At 41.7% G+C, this 15751-nt stretch overlaps 1 protein-coding gene across 1 annotated transcript in view; it reads right to left on the reverse strand.

The window, feature by feature from the left end:
- CPNE4 (copine 4) overlaps positions 1 to 15751 on the reverse strand; it is a 900265-nt gene that overhangs the window by 128166 nt on the left and 756348 nt on the right. The window contains exon 9 of the mRNA XM_063922365.1: positions 7147 to 7233. Within this exon, the coding sequence (XP_063778435.1) occupies positions 7147 to 7233 (87 nt within the window). The remainder of the gene's footprint in view (positions 1 to 7146; positions 7234 to 15751) is intronic.

Consider the following 15751-nt stretch of genomic DNA (forward strand, 5'->3'; position numbering starts at 1 on the left):
ATGAAATGTGGGGACTTGGTCCAGGTCTTTGCCTCTTCCAATTGTAGATCCAAGGGAGCAGAAGCACAAAGGATGAAATAGCAGCCTTCACCAACGCGTTTCGTTGCGTTCACGCAACTTTTTCAAGGTGCTCACAGTATTGCAGATAAGGCTTTATATACCCTAACAACATGGCTGCTCATTTGCATATGTGATTGAATCTGACCCACTCATCTCATAATGTGACCAAATAATGACAGACACTAATCTTAACAGAAAATCTTATTCAATAGTATGATCCTATGTATAAAATAATTAGCAATATTACTCATATTCAGCATAAAAGTTATTTGTATAATCTGGTCACATGACCACTAATTCTCATAGAGTAATATATCTTCATGAATATATGGAGTACTGCTTAATGGATTTTAAACATACCGGTAATGTGGACGCTTACATCAGAGTACTCCACATATTACAGGTATCCCTCCAATTGGGGTCCGCCTCCTAGTAATTATAAGCTAAATCCTGCTGGGCCATTGTGTTTCGGGAGTAATTCCCGTCGGGTCACCCAGCCGCGCCGAGGCGCGCATCGGGTGACGCTACATCCAACACATACACACCGCGTCATTGCCATGCTCGGACGTGCACACATCGCGTCACTGTCAGGCGTGAATGCGCACAGTGACGTGGCGGAAGGCTCCCTCAGTTGCCAGGGAGACGCATAGCCTCCATATCATCCCGACCAAACTGGCTGAATACCCGGAAGAGCCACTCCCAGCGGCGCATACGTAAACCTGCCAGCCAGAGTGCCAACCAGGAAGTTGATTCTGTACACATACATATTTCTTATATTGTATCTAGGTAATTCTTGGAATAACAGTGTATATTTTATAGCTCAAAATTTGCATCTACACACATATATATACTTGATCTTTAGTTTGGATGGGTCTCCCTTCTCAGGACTAAACTTGCATTGATATACAGGCAATTCTACTATACATCAGTTGTTTCAATAGTCTGTTATAAAAATCTATATAGCATTAAAGCCTACATTATCCAAAGCTAAATAATGGACATATATAAAGCTCAAAGGACATGTGATATCAACCATATTGACATCTAATTTGGAATAATGTTTCGATGCATCTTCAATATTGTGTATTCCACATATCCACCATTAAATACCAATATAAGAGTTTAAGGTTGAAAATGGAATAGAAATCATATAAAAAAATACACATATAAACAGATGATGGAAGATGGGCAATATTTATGGAGGATCACAACACTGAATTGAGTTCGACTGCTTCATTTAGCCCTAATGGGTAAATAGTGTTCAGCTTAAACATCCAGTATAACTCCTGCTTGCATAAAGTTTTATAGCGATCCCCTCCTCTCTTTGTCACCTCTATGTGTTCAATCGCTACTAAATGAAGAGAGGCTGGATCACCACCATGATAGTCCCTAAAATGCTTCGACACACTATGTGTAGGGACTTTATTAATAATATTTCGGCGATGTTCCATAAATCGCACTTTTATACTTCTTGTAGTGCGTCCTACATACCTCTGATTGCAGCTGCAGGACAAAAGGTATATAATATATGTTGTATCACAATTCATAAAACTAGTGAGCATATATTCTTCTCAATCCCTAACTGAAAGATGCGTTGTTTTTCTGGACATATGTTTGCAAGTGGTGCACCTAGTGGCCTCACAACGAAAGAAACCTTTTGGTCTAGAAGGTAACCAGTTTTCCTGCGGGGTCACTTCATTCTCTCCAAGAGTTACTTTCTTAATAAAGCTGGGGGCAAGTATATTTTTAAGAGATCTATTTTTCCTAAAAATAAATTTGGGTCTATCTGTTATATAGCCCCTGAGTAAAGCATCTTGGTTCAGAATCTTAAAATTTTTACAGACAATTCTTTTAATCTGCATACTGTACTTTCATTATTAAAAGTGGATATGAAGGTTATATCCTCTTGCTTCACTTTGTTATCACAAATCCCATCTCTCTTGTCTACTCTATCTGGTCTGAGTAAAACATCTCTGTTTAGATCAGAAACCTCTTTAATGGTTTATTTCAAAGGTGAGAGTGGATAACCTCTATTACTAAATGCTTCCATCATGGAATCAGCTTGCTCCATGAATTTAGCATTTTCCGTACAATTGCGTCTCAGATGTAGGAACTGTCCCCTAGGGATATTCCTCTTCCAAGGGGGGTAATGAGCACTTTGGTAGTGTAGATAGGAATTAGTGGCAACCTCCTTGTTGTAATTGGAAGTATATATTTGTCCACCCCTGGCTTCTAGAGTTATGTCCAGGAAGTTGATAGTGTAAGGGTGAAAGGAGTGGGTGAAATGAAGATTAAAACTATTGGAATTCAAAGAAGAAACAAATTGTAGTGCTGATGCAGAATCCCCATCCCAAATAATAAAAAGGTCATCAATATAGCGGCCATAGAGGACCAGGTTCGCGCCAAAGTCCCAGCGCCACACATGGGTATCCTCAAGTGCACCCATGTATAGATTGTCTAGCGCCAGGAGGTAATTACCCCAGGGTAATTTCCATTTCTCTCTACATCTTAAGAACCAAATCGTTCTGCTCTTGTAGCTGTATTAGTTACACCCCTTCCAGCCACATTACTGAATGCTAAGGATGGCTCAGTGTTAAAAAGGAACTAGTAGCCTATCAAGTCGAAGGTTGCACCTCCCTGCAGACTCTAGGTTCTATTGCCCAGCATGTATGCACAGCAGAGGCGTAACTGGGGTAGGGCGAGGGGGGCACGTGCCCTGGGCGCCTTGGCAGGCCCAGCAGAGGGGGGAGCTGCCGGCGGCCAGGGCATCATGCCCCACTCGCCCCGTCACGCCGCAATGTGAGGGGAGGAAAGCGCAGCGTCTCCCTCCCCTCACCGCCGCTGCCAGCACCAGCAGCGCTGCCAGCAGCGCTGCGTGTGTCCGGTCTCCGGTGGCATTAGCCAATCAGAGCTTGCGGACCAACTCCTGATTGGCTGCCGATCCGCGAGCTCTGATTGGCTAGCGAACCGGCGCCACATAGCAGCCGGAGACCTGGAGCTGTGAGGGGCAGCTCTCCTCCCCTCACATAGCACAGCCACGGGAACCGGTGAGTGAGCAGGGGGGGGGCATTGTGGGGCATATATCTGGCACTGTGGGGCATGTTGCACTCTCTCCCAGAACCAACAAGAATTCCTGAGCTTCGTCAGGGCTCTAACATAGAGTGAAATGCGCATAGGGGAATAGCCGTGAGCCGCTAGAAAGAATTAAATGTAATCAGTTAGAAATAGTATTCCATTGTGTTACCTGCCAACCGCAGTGAATGTTAACGTTACACCTATGCACGTTTAGACTTTAGTTAGTGCAGTGCGGTGCTGTGATATACGGCAGCACGCAATACAAACAGCACTAGCTTTTTGACATATGTCCGTGGCGTCCAGTAACAGAGATTAGAATCATGCCAGCTGTGTATCAAATTATGGGATACTAAATACGAGTACTGTCAGTACAGAGGAGCATATAATTGTCCAATGTTATTACCACACTTATGTAACAGCTCTTGAATTGCCCTACAATTTATATAGACATGAGGGATGTGGAATGTAATATTAGTAGGGGCATATTACAGATATCATTTGATATCAGCTGAGCACGGACGCATCACTTTTTTTGTGCGGCATATAATATATAAATATAGATCAACACAGACAGCATTAGCTCTCTGATATATGTCCGCGGCGCTTGGTAACAGAGATTAGGATCATGCCTGCTGTGTATTAAATTACAGGACGCTTAATGCAAGTACTGTCAATACAGAGGAGCATATCATTGTCCTATGCTATCATTGCATCTATGTAACTGCTCTTGAATTGCCCTATATTCTATATACTGTAGATATGAGGGATGTGAAATGTAATATTGGTATGAGCTTATTACAGATATAATTTGACATCAGCCGAGCACAGATACATTACCTCTCTTGAGGGGCGTATAATACAGAAACACATAATAAATCAAATAAGGGAATACGATCTAATCCCTTTCTGAATGGTTTAAGTATGATTAACGTGCAATTTTGCTATCAGTTTAAAAGGTTGTATGCTACAATCAATAACGTTACATGCGTGTATATATACACATGAAGGACTGTATATAGGAAAGACTTCCACTGTGTTTTTTTTGCCTATGATAAGAAACTTTTACAACCGTATCCCATTTGGAAGGAGGTACTGCAGACCTCCAATGATATGGTGGTAGAGTTATAACACAGCAAGATATTCTGTTTAATAAAGTAACAATTGTATCGGTTACAACACTCTGCTGTGTATTAACTTATATTAAATGTATCACCTAGAAGTAACTGTTACTTTTGGCAGGATAGGAACACAGAGGTAATGCCCATGTTGGGAACTCTTGTCCCTACTAAACAATCAGAATAAGGTTGTGACAGGTTTATGAAGAATTATATTATTAATTAGGGATTGCTACACCTATTATAAAGAATATACATATATATCCCAACTTTATTCTTCTGAGGAATACAGCAGTGGAATACGATCTGTACATAAAATACTAATCAATAATAGGCGGCACACGGCATTGTTTTTAATTTTCTTTATTATTTGGCACCAGGACAAAATAAATCCTTTTCTTTTTTCTGTTTTGTCCATTTTTCTGATTCACGTCTAAATTATCTTTTATAATTTTTATATTTCACTGTTTATGGCCCAATTAAGGGTCTTAATACTTCATATGGGATACTAATAAAGTTGATACATTCCATATGGGTATTGGTAGGTACTATGAATTAAGTGTTAATACATATATATAAAAAAAAAGTATAAAGACACAGATTCAATATCAGGAATTCTTGTTGGTTCTGGGAGAGAGTGCACCCAGAGAAACTGATCCCTTGTCTTCACCCTTTCTGTACATGTTTTAGGATCAGTGTGTAGCACCAGTCTATAATTCTATATCTGTATTGTATACAGTTATTTAGAGACTATACTCCTATGAATATTATTTATTATCAGATTAATCTGGTGCGGGATTTCCTTGTTTCTTTCGACTGTGGGGCATGTATCTGGCACTGTGGGGCATGTAACTGTCACAGTGGGGCATGTATCTGGCACTGTGGGGCATGTATCTGGCACTGTGGGGCAATGTAACTGGCACTGTGGGGCAATGTAACTGGCACTGTGGGGCAATGTAACTGGCACTGTGGGGCAATGTAACTGACACTGTGGGGCAATGTAACTGGCACTGTGGGGCAATGTAACTGACACTGTGGGGCATTGTAACTGGCACTGTGGGGCATGTATCTGGCACTGTGGGGCATTGTAACTGGCACTGTGGGGCAATGTAACTGGCACTGTGGGGCATGTATCTGGCACTGTGGGGCATGTAACTGGCACTGTGGGGCAATGTAACTGACACTGTGGGGCAATGTAACTGGCACTGTGGGGCAATGTAACTGGCACTGTGGGGCATGTATCTGGCACTGTGGGGTATTGTAACTGGCACTGTGGGGTATTGTAACTGGCACTGTGGGGCAATGTAACTGGCACTGTGGGGCATGTAACTGGCACTGTGGGGCATTTTCAGTGGCCACACCCCTTCTGGTGTGTGGCCACGCCCATTTTTTCAGCGCACGCACATACTCCTTTTTTTTGGGGGGGGGGGGCACTCTTCATCTTGCCCTGGGCTCCGAAAACCCTAGTTACGCCTCTGATGCACAGGACAAAGTGATGGAGTGCTGCTACTGCACTCAACAGCGGAGGCTACAGAATCACTTATCAGGGAAGTTGTTCAAAATGAAACAACCTCTTATGCTGTACAGTATCTATTGTATAAATTTAATCGGCTAAGCTATTTTTTTTGTGAGAGCAACTACTCCGAAATGACTAGAGATGAGCGGGTTCAGATATACTCGGTTGTTATCTCCAGAATTAATGCAAGTTCGGTTTTATCCGGATTTTTCTTATTGGCTAACCAAAACACATGACATCCGAGAGCCAGTAAGATGCCTTTTTGAGATCCGTGTAAATCCGAGTAAATCCAAGTAAAACCGAACCCGCACATCTCTAGAAATGACATAACCGATTTTGATTGTTCAGGTGTCATTCAATAGCATGTGTGTTGTAGATGTGCAATAAGGATCCCAGAATTTTGGTAAGTGGACAAATTGTTGAGCAATAACGCATCAAAGTCATGATATTTATCCCATAGGAAAAGCACAAAGTGGGGGGCGCACACTTTTTTGTTGTTGCTAGATTTCAAGCAACGGTTGACTAGTGACATGTATTATACTTGTGAGGTGACATATATTATGCCATACATTACTGCAGAGATTTTCAACCTTTTACAACTCACGGTACACTGAACAAGATTTAAATATTGCCAAGGCACACTCAAATATAATGGTGATGCATGGTGCAGTTGCGTGTCCTAGGATGTCATGTCGCAGCTTCTCCATAGGTAATGCCTGAGAAAGCCAGAAGAGCCCAACACTGCCCGGGCCCAAAGTTAGAACTGGCTCTGCAACCACTAAAACCACCATTATTGATCGTTCCAGGGCCTCAGTAATGGCAAAACACTGACCAGCCTGGCTCTGCTTTTATGGCGGCACACCTGGAGACTGCTCAGGGCACACTAGTATGCCACGGCACAGTGGTTGAAAAACACTGCATTACTGTCTTGTTAATTAGAGTCTCACTTTTCAAATCAACAAAAACTATACTGTAGCTCTGTCAAGTGTACATAAAAGTCACGACTGCAGTGAACTGTATATCATACATGCTCTGGATAACTGCCCTGAAAATCCTATTACATCACAGGCAAACTGGGAATTGAAGTACATTTTTCTAGGTCAGGTCAAAAATGGGTTACATATTTATTTATAGACAGTGTGAAAGATTAATGAAAGTATAATTGTGACCTATAAATCAACTACTGACATATCATTAAGTAAGACAAGTTATAAAGAAATAAGATTCCAGACAGCTCCAGACCTCTCCAGAAGAGATATGTGATACAAGTCTTATGACAAGGATACAGAAAACTACCTAACGCCTCTTTCAGTGATACAACACAGCGTCTCAGGAGAGCTACCACTGTCCGGTTATCCACAAGAAAAGCAGAAGTCTTACCTTACACAAGTTGAGAATTACAATGCCTGAATTTTTGTAGTTTTTCTTTTTCGTTTTGTACTTTGGATTTATGCATTCCCATTGTACCTAAAATAAACACAGGGAGCAACAAAGAATTGTCAATTGCAGAAATCTACAAGTTCATCAAATCCACCCTAATATGACCAGTCCCTAATTACACTAGATTCATAAAAAATGTAAACAATGTAGACTGTATACGTTAAATACTTATCGTATGATATTGGGCAAATGACTCATGTATGGTGTAATCTGTTGCCAGGGGAGCATACAGATGTTTAACACAATTATTGTTTCATGTTTAATAATGTAAACATATATATATAAATACAGGTTGAGTATCCCTTATCCAAAATGCTTGGGACCAGAGGTATTTTGGATATGGGATTTTTCCGTATTTTGGAATAATTGCATACCATAATGAGATATCATGGCGATGGGACATAAGTCTAAGCACAGAATACATTTATGTTTCATATACACCTTATACACACAGCCTGAAGGTAATTTTAGCCAATATTTTTAATTACTTTGTGCATTAAACAAAGTGTATGTACAGTCACCCAATTCATTTATGTTTCATATACACCTTATACACACAGCCTGAAAGTCATTTAATACAATATTTTTTATAACTTTGTGTATTAAACAAAGTTTGTGTACATTGAGCCATCAGAAAACAAAGGTTTCACTATCTCACTCTCACTCAAAAAATTCCATATTTCGGAATATTCCGTATTTCGGAATATTTGGATATGGGATACTCAACCTGTGTATATATATATATATATATATATATATATATATATATATTTTACAATTTGCTTTATGACCTAGAAAAAAAATCACTGATAAACATTATCATTCCAATAGTCTGCATTTATAAATATTCTACAATATTTTACTCCTTTAATGGGGCACAAACATTCATAAATGTATCAATGAACAGGTCTGGCAGATTTAGTGGAGGTCAAAACCAACACAGCATAGCAACAGGGCTGATATAAACCATAATGGCACAGCAATTCTTGCCAACTCTCACAGAATGTTCAGTGTCGCTCTCTCCTATGAGAATAAGGGGCAGTATGAGGGCTGCATGACTCACTTTGGGGTGAATTATGTTATTGTGGCTGGCCTTCCCCCCACCCACAACCCCACCACCCATCATATGCCACAGATCATAGCATTGAGCTGTGGAGGTAAGGGACCCTGATGGTTGGACACATAGCACCTGATTCGGAGGTGGACACAGACACATTTGATATTGCATTCCCCAGACTTCACAGCTGTTGTAATATGCAAATACTAGTTTCAGCCTTCCCCTTGTATACTTGGATGCGACAGAATGTGCAAGCCCTTGAACACCTACTTTTAATGGCCATGGACAGTGTAAATCCCAGACGCTCCAACATGACTCATTCCATAAGGTACAAAATGCTCTGCTCCTGGACTTGGTTCTTAATTTATGATTGCCAACACTTTTCTTATCAATTACCTAGTTCAACACTGGAGACGGCAATCATAAATTAAGAGGGAAATCCATGAGCAGAGAATTTTGTACTTTATGGAATGGGTCATGCTGGAGGGTATAAAATCCGCTAGTGGTTGGAAACAATCCACCATCGGTGCATCATCGTTCTTACACACATTAGCATAGAGCTGTAACTAGACTTTTTGGTACAGTGTGCCGGAAAGAGAATTGGCACCCACCCCCCTCCTACTTTCCTAATAGGGCCATAAGGCGTATGGCCTTGTGGTGAAGGAGCATGACAAAATTGATCCCAGAGAAAGCCCATGCTGTGATGCCCCTTCCCACATTTTAAATATTATTCACACACATTTATAGAACACTGCAAAAAAATGAATTTGGACACAAATCCTCTTCATACCACTTTCATGCACTTAACTTGAGAGCTTGTTGTTATTCAGAACAATATGCTGCCATACCCACGATTTAAACCCATAACCTGTTTCATTCCAGTCAAACACCCTACTCATTGAGCTATTTGATTCTGCATAAAGACTATGACATTTCTAAATATATGAAGCTACTTATACTTTGTAAAAACAATACTCTGTGAAAAAATTATCAACATTACAGTTGAGCAGATTTCTATAGTGTGCAGTTACACATCCGATCCCTTGCAGCCATACACTACATAGATTTCAGCTGCAATGGTAAGGTAAGCTTCAATTCTGGGTATGTCAGCATCTTAAAATGTAAAAAAGGACAGTGTGACTGCATAACAAAGAGCTTTCAAGTTACTGTAGGTTCATGAATGTTCTATAGGTATTAGGGACGGGATCCGGTCTCTAGGTCGACACTATCTAGGTCGACCACTATTGGTCGACAGTAACTAGGTTGACAGGGTTTCTAGGTCAACATGTTATAGGTCGACAGGTAAAAAGGTCGACATGAGATTTTCACAATTTTTTTCTTTTTTTTAACCTTTCCATACTTCACGATCCACGTGGACTACGATTGGAACGGTAATCTGAGAGAAGTGAGCCATGCGAGGGGACATGGTGCACTAATTGGGGTACCCGGTCACTCTACGAAGAAAACAACAACAAAAAAACATAAAAACTCATGTCGACCGTTTGACCTGTCAACCAAGACCATGTCGACCTAAAGACCCTGTCGACCTAGGGACCCTGTCGACCTAGTTACTGTCGACCAATAGTGGTCAACCTAGGCACTGTCGACCTAGTTACTATCTACCTTCCATACCACACCCTTACGGACAGAAGGGGTGGAGACAGGGGCGGTTAGGGGATGCTGGGCTTCAAAAAGGGGGGAGAGCTGTAAGTGAAAGTAATTAAAACAGATAACTGACAAGTGTTGCCAACAGCACCCCCTATCCTGCAGTGCTACGTGCACTGGCACACTCCGCACCACCCTAGTTCTGGTCCTGCATTGGTACTTGCATCAGTCTATGGCAGGTGCAGTGTCTCTTTCTCAACTTTAGTTAAACATGACTTCTGTGGCTTGAATTTACATGTCTGTAACAGTCGCAAAACAAGCCCATGAGACAGACTTTTTTTGCATTCACTTCGAGCAACCCTCCCAGTCACCACTCAGGAACACCCATGATTTTAACTCGCCATCCCTATTGCCAGTGATCTTATATGCAACAGTGCATGGAGTCATACAGACAGGGAAAGGCATGCACCATAAGGGTTTTCAAGACTTTTTGCGCATGTGCAGTAGTAAATCAATCAACTGCATTGGCAGTGCCTCCACCTCTAAATCAGTCCCTTAGTGATGTGTAAATGTGAAGTGTAAAATACTTTTCTGGAATATAACCCTCCCGTAATTGCTTTCCTCTCATAGTTAGATATTGACCTCAAACAAGGGATGCCATCGAAGGGATGGCCGTTGATGTTCCCAGTGGTGCAAGTATGGCGGTATGGGGCAGTACTGCATGCCAGTAAGAAATTAACACCCAGTACGCAGTACCACCGCCCCGACAACCTTGCTTGCAGCCGCTGTTGTGTGTGAGGGGAGGAGAGCGCTGTGTGCGCCTCTCCTGCCCCTCAATGCTCAGTCCGGTCTTTGGTGGTGGCAGCGTGTATCTCAAATAAGTCACCGGTTCATTAGCCAATAAGAGCTCGCAGACCAGCAGTGCAAGCTCCTGATTGGCTGCCAGAGAGCGAGCTTTGAATGGCTCACTAACTGGCACCTGATTTGAGATACACGCAGTGCTGGAGACCAAACTGAGGGGCAGGAGAGGCACGCGCTATGCTCTCCTCACCTCAGACACACACAGCAGCAGCAGCCACCGGAGCAGCGGTATTGTTGAGCAGCACTGGGGGGTACATATGTGCCACCCTGGGGGCATATGTGTATCTGGCACTGCACTACTAGGGACATATGTGTATCTGGCACTGCACTATTGGGGTCATATGTGTATCTGGCCCCTCATATGTGTATCACTACCCCATTTTCATTGGCCACGACCCATGTGTTATGTGGCCACACCTATTTTTTGGGCGTGTGCACACAGTACCACAGCATTGCTGTTGTGGGATAACTGACCTCAATGAGTATTCTGCTGAGGGAGAAAAGAAAGCACCATATCATCTCTGCCACAGATGGGGGAGAAGTTCCAGAACGAACACATCGATGGCAAAACCATCGACCATTGCTGGCAAACCATTGATTTTTGCTAACCAACAATTGTCGATTGTTGCATGTGAAATATTACCAATTTGAGCTGTCTTGGTCACTGAAGCTCCTGCCAGTAGTACTGTACAAGGTGTTATACAAAAGTTCCCAATAATGAGGTAAGTGCATGACAATACAAAAAGTACGGTTGTCTTACCGCACATGGCCGACATGATTTGTCATTAAGAGCTGTTGGATGGTAATAATGAACCAAATTAGATAAATTATATAATAAAGCCTGCTTCTCAGTGGGTTATATGAAAGTTTAACATGCTCTTCCACTGAATAGTTAAAATGTTTTCGAATTCTGTAATTCATAATACTGACCTGACGTGCTACACTTTCTGGGATTCCCCTGTTACACCTGGCGTTTTGAAAGTCAATTAGCTCTGAAAAAGGACATTTTGTCCTGCATTACTTCCTCACTAACCGCAGCTGCTGATTTCTACTCTTTGCCCCAAAGCTCAATTATCGGTCTTGTGTAATGGATTTTCTGACTGAGGTAGCAGCCAGATACAGCGAACATGTATCTGGGAAATTCACTAGCAGCTGTCCCTCTAACCCCTAGAGAGGCTCCTTCTACCTTTATATGCTATGTGCTTGTTGAGACAGTGTTGTGAAATCAGAAGATGATATTGTTTGTGCTATATCCGTGACGTTAATATAATGCCATGCGTGAGCCTTTTAGGAGTTTTTCTTTGTTCCTATATTTGAAATAGTTTTCAGAAATATGTTTCTGCTACTATAGTGACATGATGCACGTCGTCACCACAAGCGTACTGGATCCGATTATACCGTGGTTTTACCATTATCAATACTCTTCAACGAATATTGATTTATAAAGGCAATAGGATACGAATTACATTAAAGATGCTGTTAATCAAGAATTGATTGTTGATTAATTGAATGTAATTAATACTGGACAACAAGGACACTTAGAGGGGCAAACATTACCACTCAGCAAAGGGTGTGATGTTATCATAAGGCTGTCTTGCCTAGTTTAATGCTTTTTGGCCCTCATTCCGAGTTGTTCGCTCGCTAGCTGCTTTTAGCAGCATTGCACACGCTAAGCCGCCGCCTACTGGGAGTGAATCTTAGCATAGTAGATTTGCGAACGAAAGATTAGCAGATTTGCGAATAGATAGTTCTTAGCAGTTTCTGAGTAGCTCGAGACTTACTCTGCCACTGCGATCAGTTCAGTCAGTTTCGTTCCTGGTTTGACGTCACAAACACACCCAGCGTTCACCCAGACACTCCCCCGTTTCTTCAGACACTCCCGCCTTTTTCCCAGAAACGCCAGCGTTTTTTCGCACACACCCATAAAACGGCCAGTTTCCGCCCAGAAACACCCACTTCCTGTCAATCACACTACGATCACCAGAACGAAGAAAAAACCTTGTAATGCCGTGAGTAAATTACCTAACTTAATAGCAAATTTACTTGGCGCAGTCGCACTGCGGACATTGCGCATGCGCATTAGCGACTAATCGCTCCATTGCGAAAAAAAATAACGAGCGATCAACTCGGAATGACCACCTTTATTTTTATGCTATATCATATGCTGCTAATATGGGTTTAATGAAACCAGCACCTACAAATACCAACAAATAATTATTAGGCTACAGTTTATTATAAGCAGGGAACTTCACTTATACCCCTTTTACATTGCCACTAAAAACTTGGTTTATTGCCGTGATAACCTGGGAGTGCGCCGGGCATAAGCCGGGCATCTCCTCATTGCCTCTGGTCTAGTCCACAGCTGCTCCCTGGCATCATTAGCCACTTAACTGACAATTTCCAAAAAAAACCCGACAGTTTCTGAGCGTTTTTTTTTTTTTTTTGGGGGGGGGTGGGCCCCCCCCAAAAAAAAAAAAAACGCTCAGAAACTGTCGGGTTTTTTTTATGAATGAATTAGGTGAAGAACATGAATTTAACTCTATCCAAAATGACTTTAGTTAAAAAAATAATTTTTTTTTTTCAGATTTAAAAAAATAATAATATATTTTTCAATCATCGGAACATCGATAGGGAACACCGTGACCATCGGAACACTGCGATCATCGCAGCTTTCATTTTGAAAGCCGGGACAGCCTCTAGGTACACAAGGGAGGCTTGGGGGGGGGGGGGGGGGGTAATTTACACTTCCTCAGCGGCTGCTATTGTCTGCAGCTGCTGGAGGGGGGGGGGGGTTCTGCCTTGCTGACCGATCAGCAGTGATCGGCAGCACGGCAATCAGTAGGGGAAATTACAGGGAGGCAGAGGGTCCTTTCAGCCCCTCTGACAGTAGCAGCAGAGGGAAGTTTCCCTTCCCTGACGCTGCGAACACCGTTTATCTGACTGATCGCATCCAGGTCAGATAAAGCACTTGCAGGCATAGTCACATCTGATGCGACCATACCAGGCAAGTGGTTAAGTAACAGCTTCCCTCAACACTCCCGGGAGACCCGGGACTAGTCTGTGTCTCGTTGGGTAAATAGTTAAATCCTGCGAAATCGCATGTGTACTGAGCCAAAGCTCCTCAGCGGCAGTTGTTAATTAACAGTTGAGCTGCCGTGGTTTCACTCCTCCAGATCAAATAGCACTTTGTGGGGGCCCCAAATATATTTTGGGCCCCAGGACAACCGCCCCTGTCGCCCCTCCTTCAATCCAGCTCTGTATGTGGGGGTGGATTTTTGAATATCTATCTCTATCCATCTCTATCACGATATATCTCTATTTATATTTATATATATGTGTGTGTATGCGTATATATATATATATATATATGTGTGAACAGTAGTCACGTTGATGCGCTTCTTCTGTTACTTGTCTATAGTAATTTGTTCTCAATAGTAGTTCACTCAGCAATAGCTCATGTAGTGATTTTTAACACTTAGACCACAGATTTCTCTATGGATGGCAGCTTGTTTCCTTATACAACACTAGGTAGGTGGTTTTAGGTAATCTGCGGAAACAGTGGGGAGGGAACAAGCTCCTAATAGTGTAGTAATTTCATATAACAGATTAACAATGTATATAATGTAGATGGTACCCGTACCAGATTTTGGTATATATAACAGCCTGTAGTCAGATTGTTAATGAAGCAGCTCCCGAGATGTGTATTGACTCTCAAAGAGAAACAGAAAATATAGAAATAGTGTAATACGGTTACGGTGGGGTGGTTAGCAGGGTAATGCTTATCTGTGTACCTTGAAGCGATAGTAATCGTGCATGTAACAACAGAGGGGCTTGTAGTTTCCTCTTATAGCAAAAACTTCCGGCAACAATTCTGGATCTCCAAGACAGAGAAAGGACTATATAGAGTAGTATTGTTTGTCACCAAATAGCATGTAATAGAACCAGGCCTTGTAATTTCCTCTTATGGCAGAACCTTCCGGCAACAATTCTAGGCCTCAAAGACAGAGAAAGGACTGCATAGTGTAGTACTGTTGTCACGAATGGCACATCAAAAACAAAAATTATGCCTTTACCTTCATATATAGGAAAAGACACACGTATCAAGGTTCTTTTGCTTCTTAGTACGCCCCAGATGGTAACAGGTTAACCAGCTTCAAGTGAAATAAAGATCAAACCAGGACCGCTCCTTGGTTATTTAATATATGATAGCTGGTTTATTTAACATTAAACAATTACAAATAAAGGTAAACTTAAAAAAGTACTTAACTTAAAACAATGTCCAAATGTAGCTACTCAACGCGTTTCACCAGTAAATGGCTTCCTCTGGAGTCCTGAGGAAGCCATTTACTGGTGAAATGCGTTGAGTAGGTACATTTGGACATTGTTTTAAGTTAAGTACTTTTTTAAGTTGACCTTTATTTGTAAATTGTTTAATGTTAAATAAACCAGCTATCATATATTAAATAACCAAGGAGCGGTCCTGATTTGATCTTTATTTCACTTAAAGCTGGTTAACCTGTCACCATCTGGGGCGCACTAAGTAGCAAAATAACCTTAATACGTGTGTATTTTCCTATATATATGAAGGTAAAGGCATAATTGTTGTGTTTGATGTGCCATTCGTGACAACAGTACTACACTATACAGTCCTTTCTCTGTCTTTGAGGCCTAGAATTGTTGCCAGAAGGTTCAGCCATAAGAGGAAATTACAAGGCCCGGTTCTATTACATGCATGATTACTATTGTTTCAAGGTAAATGCATAATTGTTGTGCTTGGTGTGTTATTTGGTGACAAACAATACTACACTATATAGTCCTTTCTCTGTCTTGGAGATCCAGAAATGTTGCCGGAAATTTTTGCTATAAGAGGAAACTACAAGGCCCTCTGTTGTTACATGCAAGATTACTATCACTTCAAGGTACACAGATAAGCATTACCCTGCTAACCTCCCCACCATAACTGTATTACACTATTTCTTTGTTTTCCGTTTCTCTTTGAGAGTTAATACACGTCTCGGGAGC

This window comes from Pseudophryne corroboree, chromosome 5 (genome assembly GCF_028390025.1).
Source record: "Pseudophryne corroboree isolate aPseCor3 chromosome 5, aPseCor3.hap2, whole genome shotgun sequence".
Taxonomy (NCBI): Eukaryota; Metazoa; Chordata; class Amphibia; order Anura; family Myobatrachidae; genus Pseudophryne; species Pseudophryne corroboree.